The following is a 26076-nucleotide window of genomic DNA, read 5'->3' on the forward strand; positions in this document are numbered from 1 at the left end:
GCCATTCCCGCTGCAGTAGCAGAGGTGACTTCAATGGGGGAATCAGCTTGGAAACCAGCTACCGTATATTCCTCAAGTGATATAAGTATATCTTAATAAAAATTTGGACTGTAATCTGAGATGTCCTGGTCATTTCCTCATTTCTTTTTTCTCAGTCCACAATTACTAACAACTCTCTGTCTTCCTGAGAGGACTACATCCTTGCAAGACAAATTTCCCAGGTGCACAAGTCTTTTATACTTTAACTCTCTTCTCTCGCTGGGAGGGATGGTTTCTTAAAACCACTGAAGACCTGTTACTTCTAAGTAAGTAGGTTTAGGAGTGCAGCGTTAATCTCAGCTATGATGCACAGATGCCACAAGCCAAAGCACTGCTAGGGAATGTGCAATGTCACATCGAGGTACTTGCAGAAGAACACTTCTTCTGCAGTCAACACTGCAGTCAACATCAGGAGAAAGACAGGGACGCCCACCCCAGACTGCTATTACAGGAATTTTGATCTGAGTAGAGGAACAATGGAACACTAGAGGGCGCCCCATACCAGCTGTTGTGTCTTTGGAGGGTGTGCCTGCATTTTTCACAGTGTACAAACAGCTGCCCTCTTTTACTGATCCTGTGCCTTGAACAGTAGCTGGCTAGGCTGAAATTTAGCAGGTGCAATTACTTTTTGCTTATTACTTATGCAAACCACCTGATGAACAGCCTTGCTAGTCTGTTGCAGCACCCCTCTCCCCATCTTGTGGCACTTTAAACTCAACCAGATTGTTACAGGTCCAGCAGGAACTCCTTTGCATATTAGGCGACACACCCCTAATGTAGCCAGTCCTCCAAGAGTTTACAGAGCTCTTCTTACAGGAGCTACTGTAAGCTCTTGGAGGATTGGCTACATTATGGGTGTGTCGCTTAATATGCAAAGGAGTTTCTGCTACAAAAAGAGCCCTGCGAACATAAACTTTCTTGCTAGGTCAGGTCTCAGAAGCTAAATAGGGTCAGCCTGGGTCATAGTCTGGATGGGAGACCACCAAGGATATTCATGCTTGTTATGCAGTGACCATCTCAGCTCATCTCTTGCCTGAAAATCTTGTGGGATTTCCACAAATCAACTATGATTTGATAGCCCAAAAGTTTCTTTTTATAGGCTAGAGCCCACTTCCTCAGATGCACGAAGTGAAATGCATACATATACATGACGATGGGGAAAGAATATGAACAGTGGCTGTAAAATACAAGAGGAATAGTCTGTAACATTTAAGTCCTTAGAGGCTTCACTCCATGCATCCACTGAAGCAAGGGTGTACTGGGGGGGGGAGCGGATCTCATGCCCCCACTAGGATTTCTCAGTGGGGGCAATGCCCCCCAGGATGCCAGGCCATCGAGTATTTCCCAGTGGGTTGCCAGGTAGCATCATGAAGCTGCTTAGGCTGTTGAGTGCTCAAGTTCAGTGAGTCCTGTTTGTCTTTATAGCAATTAAGCAAGTTCATAGGAGGTACAGGGCTAGTTTTGTTTGTTTGTCTTTATATAGGTAAGAGGGAGAAGGTCAAGGGACCTTTAGTAGGTAATACTGTCTGTGAAGAAGCCTGTTTTAGGAGCTAAAAATACTTGGCTTTGGAGAAGGTGAGGTCAAGGCTTTCCTTAGGCTATGCTAATAAGGGGCCCAAACCTTGGGCAGGAGACTGATTCTCTGATGGGACATCTGCATGCCTACCTGTGACCACATGTGCTTGGAAAACCATGCACCAATGTTATTTCATCAGCAAATACAAGTCTTCCTGAGTGCAAAATCTCAAGTGAGCTGGATTACCTTTTACTAATGTTGCCTGAATGTCTCTTAGACTGTCTCATGCATGGCTATCCTGCCATGCTCTATCCTGCCGTTTGTTCACCCGGCCTGCTACTGTATTAGAGGCACTTTGAGTGCATGCTATCCAGGTAGAAATCCCTAAACCACAGGTTCTGCCCACTCTATTGGCAACTGTGTCATTTTTTTCAAGTGGGAAGAGGTTTCCCTAACACCAAGTGTGATTCCCCCAAGTTGGTTGGGTTTCTGGGTGCATGCCCTGACCTCAGCCCACGTTAGAGAGTCCAAATGTGTCTGAGGTTACACACAAAAAGGGAGCATAGTAACAGAAGAAAAACGGGTCCCCCAAAGGTGGCAAGGTTATTCTGCCATCCAGGCCCTCCTTTACTCAGGGCCTCCTATAAACAAATATTCAATTTCCATTTTATACGTAGATTGGGGGGGGGGGGTTTCAAACACCCGTTGCCCAAATACTGGCAGTTGGAAGTTTTGTGTTGTAGGGGGATATGAACAAAGACCTGTAGCCCTAGCTCAGATGGTGGAAGTTAAGTTGATTTTGGTATCTTGGGACTTGCAGCTTTAGAGAATAAGAAATGGAGGGGGAGCAGAGGCCTGTACCCCAATGGTGGAAGTTAAACAGATTTTGATATCCTCGAATCTGCATTAGAGGAAAAGAAATTGTGGGGATGCCATGGGAATATTTCTGTGTTAAGCCCCCCCCCTTTTGGTCTCTAGCAGTAGAAAAGAACAAGAGTCCAGTAGCACCTTAAAGGTAAAGGTTCCCTTGCTCGAAAGCCAGTCTAACAAAATTTGTGGCAGGGGATGAGCTTTCATGAGTCACTGCTCACTTCTTCAGATACAGCTGTATGGGGGTGGGAGGAGCGTTCTGCCTGAGATTAGAGATGTCCACGCAAGGGATTCCTATGGGAGTCTGTATTATCCAAGATTCAGTTGCTGGAGATTCAGCAAAAGGACTTTTTGACTCCTGCCCTAAAACAGAGAAACTCCATCCCTTAGGAAGAGCAGCTGATATCAGGCCTTCTGGCATACGTTGAAAATATTTTTATTCTGGAAGGCCTTTGAATGAAATCATTGGTTGCTTGAGGTTTGAATGTTTTATTGAATGTTTGGTGGTGTTTATAACCTTCTGGTTTCTCTCAGCTGCCTCAAGAGCTTCCTGGGAAACAGGAAAGCAGCATATCTATTAAGTACAGTCAATGAAAATGAACAATTACTGAAGGAAACATTTCACTTGTTTGTATGTGCCAAGCTCCTGTTAGACACAAGAGTTAAGCTAGTTAAAAGTGGCAACACTAGACCCCGCATGCATTTCTGTTCATGTGCTTGGAAAACAGAAACAGGGTATAAGTGGGACCAAATTTATTATTATTATTTATTATTTTATTTATTTTTTTTTATTTTAGACATTTTTACCCCGCCCTCCCCGCAAGCGGGCTCAGGGCGGCTTACATTTACAATTCAAAATTCTTCCTTTTGGATGCTGAGATCCTATTTTCCTAGCACACTTCAAAGGGTAGCTAAATATTTGTTATACATTGATTTATGTACTTCCCTCATACCCTACCCTGAGCCTGCTGTGCAGTGGTGGTGGAAAGTGCCGTCAAGTTGCAGCTTTTAGGGTTGCCAGGTTCCCCGTGGCCACCAGTGGGGGATGGGGGGGTTAGCGTTGCCAAATTCAGGTTGGGAAGAAGAAGAGAAGAAGAGAAGAGATTGGATTTATACCCCGCCCTTCACTCGGAGTCTCAGAGCGGCTTACAAGCTCCTTTTCCTTCCCCTCCCCACAACAGACACCCTGTGAGGTGGGTGGGGCTGAGAGAACTCTGACACAAACTGCTCTTGCGGGAACAGCTGTGCCAGAGCTTGTGACTGACCCAAGGTCACACCAGCAGCTGCAAGTGGAGGAGTGGGGAATCAAACCCAGTTCTCCCAGATTAGACTCCGCACACTTAACCACTACACCAAACTGGCTCTCAACTTCTGGGGATTGGGGGATGGAGCCTGGGGAGGGCAGTAATCTTGGGTACCGTGCCATAGTGTCCACCCTCCAAAGCATTCTCTGTAGTCTGGAGATGAGCTGTAATTCTGGGGGATCCCCAGGTCCCACCTGGAGGCTGGCATCCCTGGCTGACTTATAGCAACCCCATAGGGTTTCCAAGGCAAGAGACGAACAGAAGTAGCTTGCTGTTGCCTATTAGCAACCCTGGAGTTCCTTGATGGTCTCCCATCCAAGTCCCAACCAGGGCTGACCCTACTTAGCTTCCAAGAGCTGACGAGATCAGGCTAGCCTGGGCCATCCAAGTCAAGACCTGCTAAGCAATACTCCTATTTTATTGCAAAAATAACTTTGGAAAAAACTCAAGTGACATATCAACTGATGTCTCAAAAGCCTCCTTTGCCTGCTCTTGGTATTTTCTCTCAGGAATGAAAAGCTATCCAGTGGCCACTTCCGCACTGTCATTTTTGTCACTCGTTTGTCCATATTGCTTCAGGGCCCCCCCCCCCCATGTGTTTTGCTCTCGCTGGTAGTCCCAGAGGGAGCAAAAGGCATGTGGAAAAGAGAGGGAGGGAACCCAAAGCAATAGGGACAAACGAGTGAAAAGAATGGCAGTGTGGAAGTGGCCTTTGTTAGTGGCTGAAAAAAATGTGCACTTTGGAACACTGGAGAAGGACCATCCTATCTCGCAAGGAGTGAACAGCACAGAAAAATTTGGACCTCTTGCTAAGGAAAAAGTTCACGTGGCAGTCTCCATATCCTCCAGGGAAGCGAGGCCAGGGAAGTGTTTTGCAGTTTGGCATCCTTTTCTGAACCAGGTGGTTCCACCACTCCAAGGACTATGGAGACAACACTGGGCTATTGGGCTCTTTTTGTAGCAGGAGCTCCTTTGCATATTAGGCGACACACCCCTAATGTAGCCAATCCTGCAAGAGCTTACAGTAGCCCCTGTAAGAAGAGCTCTGTAAGCTCTTGGAGGATTGGCTACATTAGGGTGTGTGTCACCTAATATGCAAAGGAGCTCCTTCTACAAAAAGAGCCCTCTGGGCTATGGCTGTATGGCCTACATAATGCACGCCAAAGAGAACAAAAATGACTTGAGGCAGTTTAAGATCAATTTATTACAGATAGATTCAGGTGGGTAGACTTGTGGCAGTTTAAGATCAATTTATTACAGATAGATTCAGGTGGGTAGCCGGGTTGGTCTGAAGCAACAGAACAAAGTTTGTGTCCAGTGACACATTTAAGACCAACAAAGTTTAATTCTGGGTATAAGCTCTGTGTGCATGCACACTTCTTCAGATACCCAAAATTAAACTTTGTTGGTCTTAAAGACTTTGTTGGTCTTACTGCAGCATAAGTTTAATGGTCTTGAGCCCAGCCTCCTAGATGCACTATCTGAATGCTTGGAAAAGAACAAATCAGGACAAATTTGACCCCTAGCAATATGCAAATTGCAGCAGGCAAACATTTCCACCTTCTAATCTAGGACATTTGAGTGCAGACCTGAAAATCTGCATTCTTCAACAAAGGAACTTCAAGAGGAAATGGCTTTATTAGTATTCATCAAGGTTTGATAGTATTAGCCAGGAACTCAACAGGTCTGACAATTTTCTCATTCTCTATAGGTGCTTATATTAGCATAACTGAGGAGTCTGTTATCATCACTTACAGCTGTTAAGAGTGATCATTGTGCTTATCTGTATACTTTTGAGAAACAGGAGCCTTACGCCAGAGCAAACTGGAGTGTTCAATCAAAATGTCACAAACTAGGATTTTTAAGATGGGTAGCCATGTTAGTCTGTCTGTTGCAGTAGAAAAGAGCAAGAGTCCAGTAGCACCTTAAAGACTAACAACATTTGTGGCAAGGTAGGAGCTTTCGTGAGTCACTGCTCACTTCTTCAGAAAGGTATCTGAAGAACTGAGCAGTGACTCACGGAAGCTCTTACCCTGCCACAAATTTTGTTAATCTTTAAGGTGCTACTGGACTCAAACTTTGTTCTATTTATTTATTTATTAAATTGGATTTAATAGGCCGCCCTTCCCTGCAAGCAGGGTTTGTTCTTCCTTTTCTGTGCATAAAAAAACTTGCTAAGAATTTACTCCCATTCTCTAGAATTCCCATTGCCAAGCCCCCCACCCCCTACTGTAAGCATACCATGAAAGTTCACTTTAAAAATGAACATCTTGATAGTGGGAACTTTTGGCACATAGTGGAGTCTTTTGGCACATGTTTTGGCACAGGTCAGGACATGAATTGATGTAGTCCCCCTCCACTAATACTGAAGTCCTGTTCTGGTTCATGCACATTCCCTCCCACATGACTATCCTCTTGTTCAAACGTAAGGGATGACATATTATAGAGGTTCATAAGTGGTGGTTACTCACTGCAGATACTTGTTCTCCTGTTCTCCTAATACTAGGACTGGCACACCCATTAAGCTCCAGAACTGCTGACAGAAAGACTTTCTTTTTGCACAGGGCATGTTTTATTTATGGGATAATATTATATCATATCATATCATAGGACAGCAAGGAGATCTAATTAGTCAATCCTAAAAGAAATCAACCCTGAGTGTTCCCTGGAAGGCCAGATAACTGAAGCTGAAGCTCAAATATTTTGGCCACCAAATGAGAAGGAAGCACTCACTGGAGAAGACCCTGATGCTGGGGAAGATTGAAGGTAAAAGAAGAAGGGGATGGCAAAGGATGAGATGGTTAGACAGTGTTGTCGATGCAACGAACATGAAATCAAGCAGACTCCAGAGCACGACGGAAGACAGGAGGGCCTGGTGTGCTGTGGTCCATGGGGTTGCGAAGAGTCGGATTCGACTGTGCGACTAAACAACAAAATTTCTTATTTATTTACTTCAGTTTATACACTGCCTGTCTTACCAATGGGGACTCAAAGTGTCTTTGAGGCAGGCATCTTTTAAGGGGACGTGGACGGGGATTGATTTGGGACTTGCTGTTTTATTTTTGGTTTTAGCAGAAAATGCCTTGAACCATGAGGGATAGAAATGTTTTAATTAATAAATAATTGCACAATACTCCTCTGTTACTTTTTATCCTTACAACAACCATGTGAGATAGGTTAGGCTGAAAGCATTCAGCGGGCCCAAACTCACCCATCAAGGGTCCACGGCCAAGTGGGAATTTGAACCTGGGTGTCCCAGATCCTACTCTGACACTCTAACCACTATACCACACTAGTGCTGTGATTGTGAAAGTGGGTAGCTTAGGTAGCTTTGAAAAAAGCAATGAAACAAATTACTCATGGTCAAAGACCATGAGAACCTCCCTGGGCAGAGGCAGTCTACTTGCATGAGAGATGCTAGGGAGAAAGCAACAATGGCCGTTGAGGCACAGGCTCTCAGTTGACTCATAGATGATAAGAGCTGCCATTGACAGACCTTGATCTTATCTAGTAAGGCAATTCCTATGTTCTCATCTTTACTGCTATTGAGATGAGGCTCACTGATAAAGAATCCAAGTTCATCTGATTCATTTGTGGGTCTTTGTTCAAGGCTATTTTGCTTCCTGGAATTCCGAACACTCTGAGGAGTAGTTCAAGGTCCTAGTCAGAATGGCCAGATCTTTCTGACTGAGCAATCCCCCCCCCCATGTCATACTCTGTATTTGAAATCTCAAATAACAGAGAAGTTTTCAAGCTGTGGTGGCTCAAGTGGTTAAGACGCTGAACTGCAGGCTGTGGAAGGTCAGTAGTTCAGCAGTTCGAGACCCAGGGGTGCCACATGATGGAGTGAGCTCCCATCTCTAGTTCCAGCTCCTGCCAACCTAGCAGTTCGAAAGCAAGAAATTGCAAGTAGATAAATAGGTACCACTTCGGTGGGAAGGTAACAGCATTCCGTGCGCCTTGGTGTTTAGTCATGCCGGCCACATGACCATGGAAACGTCTTCGGACAGCGCTGGCTCATCGGCTTTGAAACGGAGATGAGCACCACAACCCTAGAGTCGGACTCGACTGGCTTTCGAGCAAGGGAACCTTTACCTTTACTTTACCTTTTCAAGTAGTACAGTGGTTTTCATAATTTGCTTTTTTCCTGCTTTCATCTGAAAGAAGCAATTTGGGAGTCAGTATGGGAGACCTCTGAAGCCAAGACCCCCTCCTCCTAGCTGCCTCTTCTTCTCTGGAGGTTACCTGAGGAAACATTTGCTACCTCTCTAAGGTTAGATGAGAGGCAAAAAGGAAAGTAACCTCTCTTGTTACCATCTTCGAAATAACTTTCTGAGCTTCTGGTTGTTGAAACCCTTATTTTGAACCTGTTTCCATGTAGGGTGCATTGGGTGGGGGAGTGCTCTGATGACAGCCTGAAGGAGTTCTGTTCCAGTTCACCAAAAACTCCTCCCTAGACCAGCCCGTAAAAGGCCCAGTTAAACTCCCTGCTCTTGAATGTGGCAGCCCAGCATACACGGCCCTGCAGTTTTTAACTGTGCACCTTCCATTCTGTAGCAGCCTAAATGACAAATATGAGAGACTGGGCACAGCACCAAATTTTCCCAGCTGTATTTTTGATCTGGACAGACTGTACCTCAGGTGGCAGCAGCTGATTACAAAATGCAAGCAAAGGATTGTGAAGCACTGTGTGATCGCTAGGTCTTACATAACTGCCTTAGTTTCCAAGGGTGTAGGGCATCCCTAGGAAAATGTATCGCTCTTCTGCTTCTCTCGGTTTGTCGCGTTTTCCATGCATGCAGTTTGGCACGTCCTGTAGGTCAGGCGGCTGCTTCCTTTGGGGCGGGTGGAAGCTGACGTGTTCCTCCTGGCACAGATTCCTGCTTTCATAATACTGGGGATTTTTTTAAAAAAACAAACTTATAAGCTGCAAGCTGTTTAGAGATAGTGTAACTGTATATATAGTTAGGGTTGCTAACCTCCTGGTGGCACCTGGAGATCTCCTGGTGCTACAGCCGATCTCCAGGGTACAGAGATCAGTTCCCCTGGAGAAAAATGGCTGCTTTGGAGGGTGGACTCTATGGCATTTTGGTTCCTCCCCTCCCCAAACCCCGCCCTCCCCAGGCTCCACCCCCAAAATCTCCAGTTGTTTCTTAACCCAGAGCTAGCAATCCTAAATGATATGTCGGATTCAGACTGCCTGATGATTGGGGGGGGGGGGGGAACCCCTTTCCAAATCCCTTTCCTAACTCGCTTTGGTGTCTTTAACATCAGTTTGTTCCACAGAAATTAGCAGGAAGATAATAGCAGCCTGTTCGAGGCGAGTACTGATGTGTAAAGGCAGAGAAGGAGTGACTGATGAAACACTTGGCAATTGAGTTGCCAGCTCCCCTGGAGATTTTGGAGATGGAGCCTGAGGATGGCAGGGCTTGGGGAGGGGCTTCAATGGGGTATAATAGCATAGAGCCCACCTTCCAAGGCGACCCATTTTCTCCAGGTGAACTAATCTGTCACCTGGAGATCAGTTGTAATAGTGGGAGATCTCCAGTCACAACCTGGAGGTTGGCAACTCCGCTTGGCAATCTGGTGTCATACCTAGCTAGGCCTCTCATTCCTCCGAAAGACTGTTAGGCCAGCAGGTAGCTGTATTTGTTTCTGCTCACCTCATGCATGGCTACACCCACTGTTGCTGCTAGGGTGTGGTGTCCTTGCATGCAAAACAGGCCTGGGAAGAGGACTAAATACTCCCTGAGTTAAGGAAAGCAGCCCCATTTCCCCTCCATGCAGTTCCTAAGGATCAGGTGCATTGGGAGGGGCTGTTGTACTTGAGAGGAAAAGGTGCTGATAAGAGCTTAAGTGAATTTATTCCCCCCAAATCTCTTGAAAATTCTTAAGAAACATTCACAGTGATCAAGGTTCTGTGAGACCGAACAGAATTCGATTGCTGACATGATGCTGAGTATCTCCAGTTTGGAACACATCATCTTTAGCACTTTCCTTCAAGAGGTCCTTTGGCACACATTCTCGCCATCAGAAGTATGGTGGGCGGTTAAAAGAGTAATGGTGGAATCCTAAACAGAGCTACACCCCTCTGAGTCCTTTAAAGTCAGTGGGCTGCCCTGACCTGGAAAGCTCTGGCAAACCCAATCTCATCAGATCTCGGCAGCTAAGCAGGGCTAACCCTGGCAAGTATTTGGATGGGAGACCTCCAGAGAATACCAGGGTTGGGAGGCAGAGGCAGGATATCAAGCCACTTCTCTGAACATTCTCCATGCCCCAGTAGGAGTCACCAGGGGTTGCCATGACTTCCAGGCACACACACACGCACACATGCACAGACACAAAATAAGGTCAGTGGGCTTAGATGCATGCAACTCTGTACCTGGCATTCCTAATTCAGGATTGCACTGTGACAGTCTCCTCTATGGCAGCACAGTGGCTAGGATTGCTAGGTTTGGGTTGGGAAATACCTGGAGACGTTGGGGGTGGATCCAGGGGAGGGTGGGGTTTGGGAGGGGAGGGGCCTCGGCTTAGAATCAACCCTCCAAAGCAGCCATTTTCTCCAGGGGAACTGATCTTGATCATCTGGAAATCAATGGTAATAGTGGGAGATATTACCTGGAGGTGGGCAACCCTAACGGGGGGCTTTGAAATTGCCTTTTGCGGGAGGCCTGCCTCACCTCTGCTTTGGTATCCTTCTGCCATAATTCTGAGAATAAATTTTAGGAGAGCCTTGCCATGTTTTATTGGTGAACAATTGTTTCGATTGTGTTGAGTCCTTTGGTGATGGTCAGAGCAGAAATTAGAGATGTTTTTATTGTAAGAGTATGGTTGCTTCTTACCTTCATGTGAGCTACCCTGCTAATATTATTGCTAAAAGCCATTTATACCTGACATGCAGTGGCACCAACAACAGCTTATCAGAAATCTTCTGCATTACCTGCCAAAGCAAAGGATTCCAACAAGCCTAAAACCTTTTTTTTTTTTTAATGTTGGGGTAATTCTGAGTTCAAACCTGGACATTTTGGCACAGTTCAGTTATTTGCGGGGGAAAAAAAATTGTTTCAACTTTACTTGCAGGTTTTCCAGATACTAACAGGCATTGACACTGTCCACTCCCACCCCCACTCCAAAAAAGCCATTCCTGGGTGGACAGTGACAGACAGACCTCCTGATATTACAAAAGCTTCATCCATTCTGCTAGTGGCGAACCTGTGTTGTCCTTGAGTCATTGTCAAAGGAGTTATCTAGCTAGGTTTGCGACAACTGCAAGATACTGCAAGAAAGGATTGGGTCTTATCTAACTGATATGAGGTAGTAAAGGACAAAGACTGAATACTGAGTTTCCTCTGGTGGTAATATGAGAACATTTACTTAAGTCAACAACATGATCCCAAGCCCCTTTCCCTTTAATAGCGATTTTATTTCGGTGTTCAGGTGGTCAGAGGCAGTGTTCCTTCTAAGTTAGTGTGAGCTAGCTCACAGTTTTTTGTCCTAGCTCAGATAGGATGGCTCCAGAGCAAACTAATTTATGCCGCAGCCAAATTGCTCACTCAAAACTTTAATGCCAGTAGCTCACAAAGTAGAATTTTTGCTCACAAGACTCCAGAGTTTAAAGGGAGCATTGGTTAGAGGCAGGGCTATTTTTGGGCAGGAACTTGGGAGTTCCGGCTGGCTCCCAAGTTGGCCACGTCCAGCAGGAACTCATTAGCATAATAGGCCTCACCCAACAGCAGAAACTCATTAGGAATGGCTACATTAGGGGTGTGTGGCCTAACATGCAAAGGAGTTCCTGCAACAAAAAAAGCCCTGGGTTTTGACAACAAACAGAATAAGAAGCAAAAGGTGAGTGCGGCTGGATGACCACACTTATGGTAACATGGGAATGCAGCCTAATATGCTAATGAGCGGTACAGTCAGGGGTGTGGCCTAATATGCTAATGAGTTTCTGCTGCTGGGTGTGGCCTATTATGCTAATGAGTTCCTGCTGGACTTTTTCTACAAAAAAGCCCTGGTTAGAGGTCATCCCATGTGTCCATTTTGAAAAATGGGGAAGGGGAAATGGAAAGGCCTTGTTGCCCAAAGGAAAGGGCTTTGAGTCTGGTAAATATTTTGTTATCTCGGTAACTTGTAATGTCTCTTTCTACTTAGAGAGCACTCAAGGTAACTTACAGTAGATACTAGGCCAAAAATAATTTTAGAAGAGTGCAGCTTGGTTCCAGATTTCTGTAATCCAAATCTAATTGCACCGTTTATTGGATGTCCCATCCTCTTGATTGTACCGACTCGCTTGAGCCTCCTTGAGCCTCAGTGAGAAAGATGAACTATAAATAATGGAAATAAATAAACATAGACCCTTCTGTGTATTAGGCAGGAATTCCTCTCACTCATCTCCTGGTCTGCAGGCTTAATTACCAGTTCTCCTCCTCAAGGGACTTCTTTCTACATCTTGTTTCTTGATTACTTTTTAATTAAGGGATGATAAGGCTGGGTGGCTCTATTCAGCAAGTACCGATGCTGTAGTGGTAGAAGCATAGGATGAATTTTGACTTCAGGATTTAGCGCATTTGCAGAGCCTGGAATCTCCATTTAACTATCATGGCTAATAGCCAATGGCAGACTTGTCCTCTGTGCATCGGTCACTATGAATCCACTGCCTGTCACTGGAGACCAAGAGGCCTCCCAGTTTTCAAGGTTTGTGCAAAACACAGGGGCAGGTGCTTGAGAATATCCTAGATCCTTTTCCATTGCAAGCCTTAATGGGTGTGGGTTGAGAGGAGGAGGCTGAAGTTGGTTCCTTATTTGCAGTTCCTTATTCATTCCTTATTTGTGAATTCATCCAGTTGGAAAGCTGTGAAACCCGAAATAAGGTCTGGAACACCACATATCATATACCCCCACATTCAGGGGACTCTCCCCTTCAAGAAGATATATCCAGTTTCCTGGTCCAAAGCACAGTTCTTGTGCCAGCTGCTCCAAAGTGCGGTGCCCCCAGGACAATCACGCAAGCAGACACTGGGGCCAGGCTGCAACCTCCCAGAATCTTTGGACCACCCCAAATGACACATCACTACACTCTGGGGACTTTCCTCTGCAAGGAGACATAGAGCACTGCCCAGTCCAAACACTGTTTCTGGCCCCACACCCTTCTATTTGGAGTGCCTCCATGACAACACTATTTCTAAGGAGATTTGAATAAGGAGCTGCTTGCCCTTTACAACCCAAAATAAGGTTTGGACCACCACACTTCATACACCATCATGGTCAGCAGCCTCTCCCCTTCAAGGGGACATATTCTGTGTCTGGGTCCAAAGTGTGGTTCTTGTGCCAGCCTGGTGCCCCCAGGACAATCACACAGGCAGACACTGGGGCCAGGCTGCACCCACAAAACAATCTGTGGACCAACCCAAATGACATATCCTCATGCTCTGGGGACTCTCCCTTGCAAGGAGACATACAGCACTGCCCAGTCCAAACACTGGTTCTGGCCTCACACCCTTCTATTTGGGGGCCTCCAGGAGGCCTGTACTTCAAAGGAGATTTGAATAAGGAAGTGCCCTCTGCAGCCAAAATAAGGTTAGGACCCCCACACTTCATACACCCCCATCTTCAGCGGACTCTCTCCTTCGAAGGGACATGTACTGTGTCCTGGTCCAAATCCTGGTTCTTGTGAACGATGTTGTCTTTACTCCTGAATTGGGTTAAAACATCTTCCCCAGAGAAGCCAAGCGACATTACAGATAAAGAGCATTTGTCTTTGCACAGTCACTCGTTAAAAGCAATAAAACTTTGGAGACTAATAGGAATGACTCTGTTTCAATGGTTTATAATCCTTATGCAGTCGTCATAAATGTGTTTCCATGGAAAGGACGACTAATTGATTGGAATACAAAGGGGGCGTTATTCACCATTTGACTAATACTACCAGGCTCTCTGCAACAGATATTGACCTTATCAGGATGGAAATATTGAGTGGGTTTTTTTAGACAAGAACGTTATTTTTTTACATTTCCGCTCAAAAAGAATCCCCTCTCTTACGTTTACTCTTACCCCCAAGTTGGAGTCGGTGGGTATTCGACTACAAAGACACTTTCCAATCCTTGGATTATTTCCAAATTTTGATGTGAGGAAACAATTGAGGACTCTAAAAAACTCAAATGAAAGAACTACAGAACCCTTAGGGGCATTTAAGGACTCCAGGAAACCAGCAACAATTCTGGACTTACCAGTCCCTATCAACTTACCTTCACCTTTGAATGTATTGGATCATAAACAGGAGCCTAAACAGAAGCTTCGCAGTGATACTCAAGAACTAATGGATTATGAACACTCCAGTTCCAAAAGAAAAAGCTTGCTGGAAGGCAAGGACCCATTTGGGACGGAGGAGGACATTGAGGCTAATCTGCTCTCCTCATAAGCAACTCTACCTCCTTCTGAACAAGAATCCATCTTAAGCCATTTGGAGTCCCTGATATCAACTTTGAAGGACATAAGACAGTCTCCGGCAACTAATCTCTCGGGTACTGACTCTAGTACAGCTAACCACCCAGTGCCAGCTTCTTTGAGTAACCCAGTATTAGAACCAACAATATTGATTAAGAAAGGGAATACAAATCTGATTATCCCCTCAGATGATCCAATTTTATGCACGATCACAGAAGAACCATCTGGAATTGAGGCAAAAACTAATTTTACCAACCGGGTAACAGGGGCTAATGCATGATGGAGTTTTTAATCTAAAAAATTACTGTAAAGTACAAAAAAAATTCTTCCTTGGCACAGAGGAGTTATCCTCTGGTTATAATAGTAACATGTGAGCTGAACAGCCTTGCTGTCAGTTCTATCCCCGCGCTGGTGTGAGCTGCCAGCTTTGTCCTCAGCTTGCTGTCTACCCAGCGGTTCGAAAGCTTCGGTGAGTAGATAAAATGGGTACCACTCCTTAGAGAGAGTGGGCACACTAAACCCCCCCCCTCGTGGGGTGGAGCAGTGTTAGCCGGCGAACGGAAGTCCAGCTTGCATGATGGAAAGCCTAGAGAGATCTCCTCGGCGTGAAGAAAAGCCTGTAAAGGGCCGTCCAGCCAGGCGATGGCAGTGTGGCGCTACAACTCAAGGAGTCTGGAGAAAAGCTGACGGCATCAAACTCGGCTGAGGAAAAATGCCGTTCCGGATCACGTCTCATCTGCATCTGAACGAAACCCTCGTCGGCTGTGAATGTGTGCAATTTTAGATGTATATATGTTGTCTTCCCTTACCCCACAAAGCATTGTTAGTCCCTCGTGAAAAATGAGTAACTGTAAATCGCTCAGAGCCAGCAAGCTCTGCAGGATTGAGTGATCAATAAATTGAAAGATGATGATGATGATGATGATGATTATATAAATAAATAAAGGGGGGGGGACTTGAGTTGGCTTTCACATCCAATCAGATCCACCCCATTATTGAACCTGGACCACATCTGATAACAGATTGACAAATGGGCTTCTGTGCCAAATGGTCGGAACATCTCGCACAGAGGATGAAAGGGATTCTGGAAGAGGAGGAAGTTCGCAAGTGGAAAACAGCAATTATAGATGGCCCCTCTGATAGAAATCCATTGATTCCTTTGGAGTATATCATCCAGCTTTTAGGACCTTCCCTGGTACAAGATGCTTCCCTTCAAAGAAGGGTCTCAAAGAATGTTTCTAAGCGATGGTTTGACAAACAAAAGCAAAAAGAGCTCTTAATGATGCCTATAAAGTCTATAAGAACTCAGTGGGATCTGACATCGTATGTGCCCAACATCAACTTTTACATCTGAATAAAAACTATTAAAAGTTGGTGATATTAAAAAAAGCGAGGAAATGAAAAAGCTATGGAATAGAATCATCCAGTCCTCTAATGAGAAGACTTCTACTTAGTTTTGGAACTTGATAGCGAATCACTCATCTAAGAATGTTTCACCTCTTGACTCTTTTATTTCTCCTGCAGACTGGGAGGCATTCTTTTGCAAACTTTACTCTGATACCCACTATACCTCACCTCCAAGGAATCAAGATGCTCCTTCAGATCTGCTGGCATGGCCTCCTGTGACCATCAAAGAGATCGAATAATTGATTGGTAGACTGAAGAAAGAAAAGGCACCAGACCCAGACTTAATACCTTCGGATCTACTTAAGGATAATGCAAACTGGTGGGCCTCCCTCTAGGCCCCAGTATTTACTTATATAGATGCAATGAGCAATATCCCAAGAGCCTGGAGACAAGCCATCATCATACCTATTTTTAAAGCAGGGTGGAGGGAAGAGTCAGCCAATTATCAGCCTATCAGCCTCTTGAGTATTTTGGGTAAACTCTATGCCAGCCATTTACTAGAGAAACTACTAAGCTGGATAACTCAAGAAAATATATTAATGGATGAACAAGCAGGCTTCAGGGAAGGGCGATCTACTTTAGGTCATAACTTGATTTTATCCCATCTGATTGATAGATATGTGTCTAATAAAATAGTATCCCTTTATGCAGCATTTATAGACCTGAAGTCAACTTTTGACTCCTTCTCTAGAGAAAAACTTTGGAAGAAGCTAGAGATGACCTCAATTGATAGGAGACTCCTATTTCTGATACAGGCACTATACTCAGATACCGAGATTAGGGTTAGGTGCAATAAGGAGGGCCTCCTCTCTAACTCTATTCCATCTAATAAAGGGGTCAGACAAGGCTGTGTATTGGCCCAATATGCTGGGTCCAATATCTACAAGTTTTTTGCCATATACACTAATGATTTAATTGGCTATCTGGGATTGGTAGATACCCACTCGGCCACTTTAGCTGATTGACATCTGCTAGCTTTACTGTATGCGGAATATATGGTGCTACTATCCAGGACCCCGGTCGGCTTGAAAAGGGCGCTAAATCAATTTGGCCTGTATTGTGATTTAAATCATTTGGAGATCAATTAACAAAACTAAAATAATGGCCTTTGGCTCTAAACCTAAGATCAGAGAATGGAGCATAAATGTAGCAGTACAACAGGTAGCAGCTTATAAATGTAGTACAACAGGTAGCAGCTTATAAATACCATGGAGTTATGATTCAATCTTCAGGGGCAAAAAAGGCCCACCATGAATATGCTGCGAATTCTGGTTGCAAATCTACTTAGGGTATTGTCAGATTTTTCTCTACGAAAGGGGGGCAATATGTTCCAGTGGCCTTTAAATTGTATCTTGCCAAGACTGTGCCTCAACTGTTGTATGGGACGATGCTGGGTCCAATATCTACAAGCTTTTCTGCTCTCGAAAAAGTACAATCTAAATTCTTGAGAGCCATATTTCAGTTCCCTAAAGGTGCCCCAAACGCTATTATGCACCTGGAATCCGGGCTGATAAGGATAGAAGCAAGGGTGACCCTTACGATATCCACCTTGCTCAAACTTAGTCACTCCCCTTTGGATATTACCTCGTTAATTTCGAAGGGTAGACACAGTTCTTGTTGGATTAGGGCTGTACATCAGAAGTTGGCTTTGCTAGGCTTTTCACCTGAATCTCTACAAATGATGGCTTAAATCAAGCAAGAGGCGTGGTAAAGCAGCAACTATTTGATGTAGAGAGACAGAATGATATTGCTAGAGCCCCTAGTTTTTTGGCTCCTGCTCAAATAAGATATGTAGTCTCTCCAGCTCCATATTTGATGAATTTGGTAATTCCATCTCATCGAAGGGGCTTCTCTTTGGCTCGTTGTAATATTTTCCCTTCTGAGGTCATACTAGGTCGCTACAAGAAGATACCTCTGGCTGAGCGTATTTGTCCTTGTGGTATTGGAGAGGCTGATACTATCAATCATATTTTGCTTGCGTGTGGGTTCTATCAAAATATACGAGCTACATTTATCCAACCCATACGGGAAAGGCTTTCAGGCCTTTTGGATTCTGATATTAGTATTTTGCAGAGGAGGGAGAGCTTGTACCTGAATAAAACTTGGTCTTAAAGGTGCCACTGGACTGTTTTGGGCTGGGGGGGGGGGCTCTGCAACTTACCTGACTGCTTCTTGCTCTAACTGAGGGCTGCTGGGAGCAGGGGGTGGGGCTTGTTGCATGTGCCTGCCCCCTGGGCTCTTTACTCCCGGAGCTCCGCTCCTGTGCGCTCCTGCAGGAAATGACCCCTACTCACTGTTAGGGTTGCCATCCTCCAGGTGGAACCTGGAGACCTCCCTCTATTACAACTGATCTTCAGACAATAATCAATTCCCCTGGAGAAGATGGCTGCTTTGGAGGGTGGGCTCTATGACATTGTGCCCTCCTGAGATCCCTCCCCTCCACAAACCTTGCCCTCTCTAGGCTCCACCCGCAAAATCTCCAGGTATTTCCCAACCCAGAGCTGGCAACCCTAGTTGCTGGGGTTCTTACCAAGTGTTTTTCAAAAACTGGTTTCTCCAATCACAGAGAGGACTATTCTGTTTCTGTCAGTGACAGCAAAGGTGCCTCTGGGAAACGTAAAGGCAACAGCCCTCCACTGTTTGTCCCTCCCAGTTAGGTATTCAGAGGTAGACTGCCTCTGAACATGGATGTTCCACTTAGCTGCCAGAGCTGATAGCCATGAGATAGTCATCTTCTCCATGAATTCATCTAATCCTTAAAAAAAAACACAACAGGTTTTGGGCCTTCAGCACTTCATTGGCAGATCACTACAGGGATGGCTGTTTCACAGTTGGCACCAATTGCTGCTGCCTGTATACAATTAGTTGTATTTCATGGACAGGCAACTATATTTGCCTTTGATCTCTGAGCAGGCATTTGATTAATGGAGAAGCTGAAGACCTGGCAGCCCTGGGTATTGGTTGCACTCAAAATGTAAACAGATGAAAGAAACCAGTTCTTTTGGGAAGGAGCCAGGGGAATGTTTCTGTGGAGCTACTTAAAAGCTAGGTTGGTACTCAATGACAAAAGGTAAAGGTTCCCTTGCTCGAAAGCCAGTCGAATCCGACTCTAGGGTTGCGGTGCTCATCTCCGTTTCAAAGCCAAAGAGCCAGCGCTGTCTGAAGACGTTTCCGTGGTCATGTGGCCGGCATGACTAAACACCAAGGCGCACAGAATGCTGTTACCTTCCCACTGAAGTGGTACCTATTTATCTACTTGAAATTTCTTGCTTTCGAACTGCTAGGTTGGCAGGAGCTGGAATTAGAGACGGGAGCTCACTCCGTCATGCAGTGCACTCGGGTCTCAAACTGCTGAACTACCGACCTTCCACAGCCTGCAGTTCAGCATGTTAACCACTTGAGCCACCACCGCTCCTACTCAAGGACTAGAGGCCATTAAATTAGCCACTCAATAGCACCCAGAGACATTTCCAGGTTGGGTCTCTGCAGACTGGAGCACTAAAAACAGCAATTGCCTGCTGTAGTCTGAGACAAGGAGATAAGGTAAGAAGGGGGAATGCAGGTGCGGGTTCATTCTCGGCATTTCTGATCAGTTGTTCAGATTCTGAAAACTGGCAAGTTTTTGATGCCCAGTGAAGTTATTCTAGTGCTACAACAGGACAGACTGTCACAAACCTGGAACTTTTGCATTGCAGAAACACACACTGATTTTCCACGGGCATATGGACAATTCACATATGTAAATCACTGGATTTCTTACTCTCTGGGGCTGGTTCAAGCATGCCTATGACAGTTTACATGTATGAATGGGTTGCTGCAGATAGGAAAAAATTCTGTTACCCCAAGTGCAATGCTTGTCAGTTCATGAATGTTCTGCTGCCCGTGTTTTAAGTGAGCATCAATTGAGGTGTGAACCAAGTCTGTGACTTGAGTTGGAATGTGTGAACAGACTTCAGTGGAAGGTGCTATCTTTGACAGTATGAGAGGTGATAGGAATATGAAATTAGATCTGCAATGGCTTGTTCCAAATGTCTGCTTTCCCATGATGCTGCGGGCTGTGTGTGCCACAACAAATACTTGGGAAATATATGGCTAATGGGTAGCCTCAAAAAGGTTATCCTGCATGTGGCAAAAGCTTCACAGAGGGTTGCTGGCTTTTAAATTTGTCCCTTTAATATTGATTTGATCAGCAGCAATTATCAGGTGATGTTATTTAGTTTCATGCTGAGAAGAGCTTCAACAGCCCATTTCTGCACATTAAACCTCAGTCAAAGGGACCAGGACGTTCCCCCCACCCTCCCGGTCAGTTGGCATCCTTAACTGTGCATGAATTAGAACAAAGTTTGAGTCCAGTGGCACCTTTAAGACGAACAAAGTTTCATTCAAGGTATAAGCTTTTGTGTGCAAGCACACTTCCTCAGATACAATGTGCTTGCACACAAAAGCTCATACCTTGAATAAAACTTTGTTGGTCTGAAAGGTGCCACTGGACTCAAACTTTGTTCTGCTGCTTCAGACCAACACGGCTACCCATCTGAATCTATGTGCATGAGTTTAATGACCCTACGCAGGGAGTGGAAATGTGCTGAGATTGTTCTGTGTACTTTAGCCCTCACACAGCCCATCTGCCCTTGTCTGGGTTTTTCTGCCATGTACTTTCCACAAGAAATTTGGTGTGTGGGTTTTGACACAACTATGTCTTGGGATCTAGTGCTGGGGGGGGGGGGGTAGGATATCCTGCCAGATAGGAGGGTTCCATCCCTGCATGTCCATCTTTACTGTATATTTCACTCTTTTCCTATAGCAGCCTTTTAATGTTTCATTCCTTTCTAAACTTTTCCAAGTGCTGGGCTTGTCCTTGAGATACTTCTCTGAAACGGAGCTCAGAAGAGAGGCTGAGGGAAGCTGCGGCTGTGGTCTGTGAGCAGGCAGTGGAGCATCCCAGCCCTTTGTCTCGGTCCTGCAGCTCCTCTTGCCTGCCTGGAGCATCCTGAGGCCATCAGCTAAGGCATGTGACGGGCACGCTCCTGATACAGCAAGCTGACGCATCTGCCTTGCACAGATATGTGCCCATTTGCGTCCACACAAGGCTTCAATTGATTAATCAGGAATGTTCCATAATCTTTGACTTTCAAAATGTGCCTATTTTAGGACACGCTGGCCATAAGACACGTAGTACACAGTGGAAGGCACTTGAGGATCAATGTGGTTTTGTGGCCAGATGGTTAGGTCTGAAGTTTGGGGGAACTGGCTTGAAAATCGTACCCCTGGGGCCCTTGTCAAGCTGTTCCTTCATCTGTAAAATGGGAATATCTATGACCTGCTTCAGCGTTGTGCCAAAATGCTATTCATCTATACACTTTCATTGTGCCCTTCCTTCGAGGAGTTCAGAGCAGTGTACCCCCCTTTTTTGTCATCACAATAGTCCTATGAGGCAGATTGGGATGAATATGTGACCCATTCATACTGAGTTTTATGGCAGAGTGGGAATTTGAACTCAGGTCTCAGTCTGGTACTCTTACCTCTATACCATACTGCCTGTCAAGCATGACTCAAGGACACAACAAGCTGTAAGCAGTAACTAAGCAATTCCAAAGTGAAAGCCCTTGGCAATCTGTGCTTTGTTGGCGGTGGTGAGCCCTAAAAGGAATTTGCTCCCCAAATTTTTGAGGAATCTTGATAAAAAATATTTTCCAGATGTTCTCTGAATCCTCAAATAGTTTTCAGATATTTAAAATGTTTGACATCTTGTGACATTTGAATTTATTCTGTGATATTTGACAGATTCAATAGCTGACATGAAATGGCCGCTGATAGCATCTGATGGGTGGCAATCAATAGCACCGTATTTGACAGCATTTGATGGAAGGAACACAGTGGTATTTGACAGATAAAGACTCTATGGCTTTGTACCCAGCTGAGGTTCTTGTCCTCCTCAGGCTACATACCCAAATCTCCAGGAGCTGGCAACCCTATGCCCCCATCCTCTGCCGGTGGATGATTCGGGGTAGAGTCAGGATTTTCTGGCTTTTCAGCCCTCAGCATTGGTTACCTGGCAGAACTTGATTTCACTGGTTGGACCAGATGGTTGACTGAGAAGCTGAGCTGGAGGCTGTTTGTGGACATCTGCTGATGGTCTTGCTTTGCCCTGGAGAGCTCTTCAGGCCCATGAGCCTTTGCTTCAGTGCTTTGGCCACAGGGAATTTGTTAGATTGCCGCTAACAAAGATCCGGAGAGTGATTTCAGCAAGTGAATCAGCTTTATTGAAGTAACGAACAAGCACTTAAACGCATTCATAACCAGAACAGTTTAACATTAGGAGCTAGGCTCCTTTTAAACATTCCCGGGCTAATGTAGCCACGCCTATTTACAATAACAACCAATGAGATTGTGTGGATAAAGACCAATGAAAATTCTTCCCGCTCAGGGGAATAGTCTTGCTGTGATTGGTCGCCGTTCCTGAGCGACCAATAGTGTATTAGTGTGTATGGAGCCTTCGTTGGCTGGAAGCTTAACATGGGAGGTGAATGAGGTGATTCACGTAAGCCTTTTCAATACATTACAGAATGGCAGCTAGAACTCCAAGAAAAGGAGGGGTGTGAGCTGAGAGTGGGCACTGCTCTTTGGACCTGCTGCTCTTGTTTTAAGTGGAGGAATCCTGGTAAAGTTGCCAACCTCTAGATGGGAGCTGGAGAACTCCTGGAATGGCAGCTGATCTCCAGATGACAAAGATCAGTTCCCCTGGAGAAAATGGCTTCTTTGGAAGGTGGACTCTATGGCCTTATACCTCGCTGAAGCCCCTCCCCTCCCCAAATCCTGCTGTCTCCAGGCTCCACCTCCAAATCTCCAGGAATTTCCCAACCCAGTGTTGGCAACCCTACATCCTGGAGTTAAGCAAGGAGAATGGCAATTTTAATCTGCCTTTTTCCCAATAAAAGACTCAACCTGCAAACTCCAAGAGAAGCTGAATCTGGTTGCTAATTGCTTTTGGTCTGTTCTTGGTCTATCTGCTCTCCCTCCTTTGGCAAGAGCTGGGTGGCAAGTCTTCAAGACACAGTCCTGATGTGGCTTCTCTTTATTTTAAAATGAGCTGAGTGTGCTTCTGCCTAATCTCTATGAATCCCTTATTCTTGATGGTGCCTTTCCCCCCCTTTTAAGTCCAGCCAGTAAAACATCAGATTTGCCTTGGCATGCCCTCACTTGGAAGCACAAAGAATTTTGGAGCAAACCTCACATTTCTCAGGGATGCTGCAACAAGCATTTTCTTACTAATGAACAGCCTCTGGGCATTATGGGGTAGGTGAATGTATTCTATGTTTCCTCGTTGACACCGTGCAAATTTATAACTTGGTATTGTTACAAATTTGGCTGTCTTGGTAGTTGGAAAACCACAGGCCAATTGGCACAATCTGGCAATAAGATTAAATTGTGATAAATATAATGTTCTTGATGGCAAGAAATATATATCTCTCTCTAGATTGCATTCAGTTTGTGGATTGTATCCGGTTTGTGGGAGCGCAGAGATGGAGTCTAAAGTAGCCTAAAGCTGGCAGTTTTAGCTGGAGTTATCTAAAACCAGGACGCAGCCTGGGAGGGTTGGAGAATACGGCTGTTATTAGTTCAAAACTGATGCAGGATTAGCAGGTGTGCTTTCTGCTTTAGGACTCTGCTTATTTCCAATATGTTTTATGTGTATGTGCATAAATAAATTTATTATACCTTGGTGCAAAATCCAGGATGTTTAGGATGTCTTCCAATCCTGAATATTTGAAAATGTTTGATATCAACAAACCCATTTTAAAGAACAGAACATAAAAATTTGGTTTTCATTTTGAATGTGTACTTGCCCTCAGCATTCCAGTAACTTTACCGTAATCTACATCTCTTAATTTTTTTTAAAAAATTGGTCATGTATAAAAAACAAAATCTCATGAACTGGCAGTTATCGAATATTGGCAGCTATTAAGGGCAGAAACAGATATAATGAAGAAAACATGAGACTTCCCAGCCTCTTTTCGCCTTGTTCCACGAACATGGTGGGGAGGGGGGAAGCAGTTGAAGGGAAGGCTGGTAGGCTGGTTAGCCTTCCACCGGCTGGGGTTGCCAACAGGCCTGGAGGAAAATGTCCTGTCCCATTGGAAATGGGTAACAAAAGCTTTTCAAGCATGGAGGTAAATGACATCTCCTGGTAACGAATGCCCCATTTACCAGGGACAGGTAACTAGGCCTCTTGGCAATACTCTTTCAATTCCACATTTGGAGAAAAGTGGCATAGAAATGTTGAAAATAAAGAAACATTAAATATTAACTATTTGAATGAAATGTCATTAGATGTCAAATTCAGTTATGGAATATTTGAATATTTGTAGACATTTGACTATTCAGAGATTATTAGGTGAATATTTAGTGTAAAAATGACTTAGTATTGTAATTTGGGCTGCCAGCTTTTAAACTGGTCCTTCTAGACGTCCTTTCAATATCAGTTTCATCCACAGGAATTATCAGGAGATTTTATTTAGCTTCCACTGCAGATTTTGGCATATTAAACCTCTCTTAAAGGAATGGGATATTTCCCCTTAGTTCAGCTGGCAGTCTTAATTGTAATTGTCATATGATTTGGATTTGCTTTTTAAAAAACAATACATTTTATTTATTTTATGTGAAATATTCATCAGGGAAATTTCTCCATATTCAAAGAGCTGGTCTGTGAGTCTGTTGCTAGAAAAATTGGGGTAAAGAGAGGAAAAATAAACAACGAAATTTGCTGACTTCTGTTCAGCTCTAGGCACATTATTGTTGACAATATTAACCTGCTTTAGAAAGCAAAGTGTTGTTGCAATGTCCAAAATTTCCTGCCTAGCTTGACTGACTAAATAGAGAATGACAGACACAAAATTGCTTAATTCGTCCCATTTGGGAGCAGGGGAAGAACAAGGAAGGCCATTCTCATCATTCTGGAATTCACAAATTATGCAGCTCAAGGAAAACAAGAGGAAGCTAGTTGATGTGATGCTAAGAAGAGTGGATTCTAGGCTAGCCAAGGCTCTCTTCCTGCTACCCAGTCTGGACTCATTTTATCAGTGCCCTCAGTTATGCTTATGAAATCATTTCAGAGGAGTATGTACTTGCTTTGGGATGATTTTTGTGAGCTGGCTGGCAAAGTGAACAGCAGAAAAAAAGATTTCGTTCATATGATTGAGTGCTCATCTTAGTAAAAAAAAGGGAGGGGGTTTAAAGGCTAACAAAATTTTATTCTGCTATAAGCTTTTGAGAGTGACAGCTCACTTCCTCAGATACAGTGTAGTGGGCAAAGATTTATATATGAGATTATAAAAAATAAACAGCAAGGTTATAAAAATGAGGTTATAAAAAATAAATAGCAAGACCGTGAAATGCAGGAAGAACAGGGTGAAATGAAATGTGATCAAGAAAGTACTGCCATGCGAGTCGCCGAAACTGGAAGGCCTGCTTGGTTTCTTGTCTGCTTGCTGAAACTTGCATTGTCAAAGGTTACCTGTCTCTGGCACAGAGGGTGTCCTTCCAAATTGCCTTTGCTTTGTCTCATCTCGTGGAAAGTCGTCTAGCATTGCTGTGGTTCCCAGTTCATATCCTGCCTCTGCCACAAATTCAGTAGGTGGCTTCAGGCAAGTCCAATGGCCATGGCACGAACCCTTCATATGTGGTAGGGCTTATTTATTTAAACACTTATTATCTACTGTATCTGCTTTTCTCCTCACTGGGGACTCAAAGCAGCTTACAAATGAACACAAATATATAATTTAGAGACAACCCCCCCCCCCAAATATACACTACAACTTCAATACCCTAGGCTGGTCCTAGATCCACTGGCCTGGCTCAGTCAGGGCCACAGGCTGCAAAGGACAAAGGCCCAAAGCCTAGATGTTCATGCCTCTGGCCTAGGGTTGCCAAGTCTGGATTTGGAAATTCCTGGAGATTTGGGGATGGAGCCTGGGGGTGGCAGGGTTTCAGGAGGGGAGGGACCCCAGCAGGGAAGTGATGCTATACAGGAATGTAGAAGAGAAGAAGAGATTGGATTTATCCCCCGCCCTTCACTACCCAAAGGTGTCTCAGAGCGGCTTACAAACTCCTTTCCCTTCCCCTCCCCACAACAGACACCCTGTGAGGTAGGTGGGGCTGAGAGAACTCTTGACAGAAACTGCTCTTTTTCAAGGACAGCGCTTACCAGAACTAGGGCTTGCCCAAGGTCATCCAGCCAGGTGCAAGTGGAGGATAGGGTTGCCAAATCGGGATTGTCCGAGAGCGGGGGGCTCCCGGACGATCCCGGGTGTGTGTGCGCGCGCGCGCAGCGTGCACGTCACCCGGAAGTGACGTCGCACGCTGGGGGCGGGGCCACACGATTTGAGGGGAAAACAAAGAGTTTTCCCCTCAAATGGCTGCCATTTGAGGGGAAAACTCTTCGTTTTCCCCTCAAATCGCGTGGCCCCGCCCCCAGCGTGCGACGTCACTTCCGGGTGA

General features: G+C 44.9%; 1 protein-coding gene and 1 pseudogene across 1 annotated transcript in view; one reads left to right on the plus strand and one right to left on the minus strand.

Annotated features, from left to right (window-relative positions):
• FIGLA (folliculogenesis specific bHLH transcription factor) overlaps nt 1-15786 on the minus strand; it is a 43065-nt gene extending 27279 nt beyond the window's left edge. The window contains exon 1 of the mRNA XM_015421083.1: nt 15748-15786. Within this exon, the coding sequence (XP_015276569.1) occupies nt 15748-15786 (39 nt within the window). The remainder of the gene's footprint in view (nt 1-15747) is intronic.
• Nucleotides 15785-26076, plus strand: part of LOC107118729 — a 16126-nt pseudogene continuing 5834 nt past the window's right edge.

The sequence above is a fragment of the Gekko japonicus genome, unplaced genomic scaffold, assembly GCF_001447785.1.
Source record: "Gekko japonicus isolate JY-2015 unplaced genomic scaffold, Gekko_japonicus_V1.1 scaffold13, whole genome shotgun sequence".
NCBI classification, from domain to species: Eukaryota; Metazoa; Chordata; class Lepidosauria; order Squamata; family Gekkonidae; genus Gekko; species Gekko japonicus.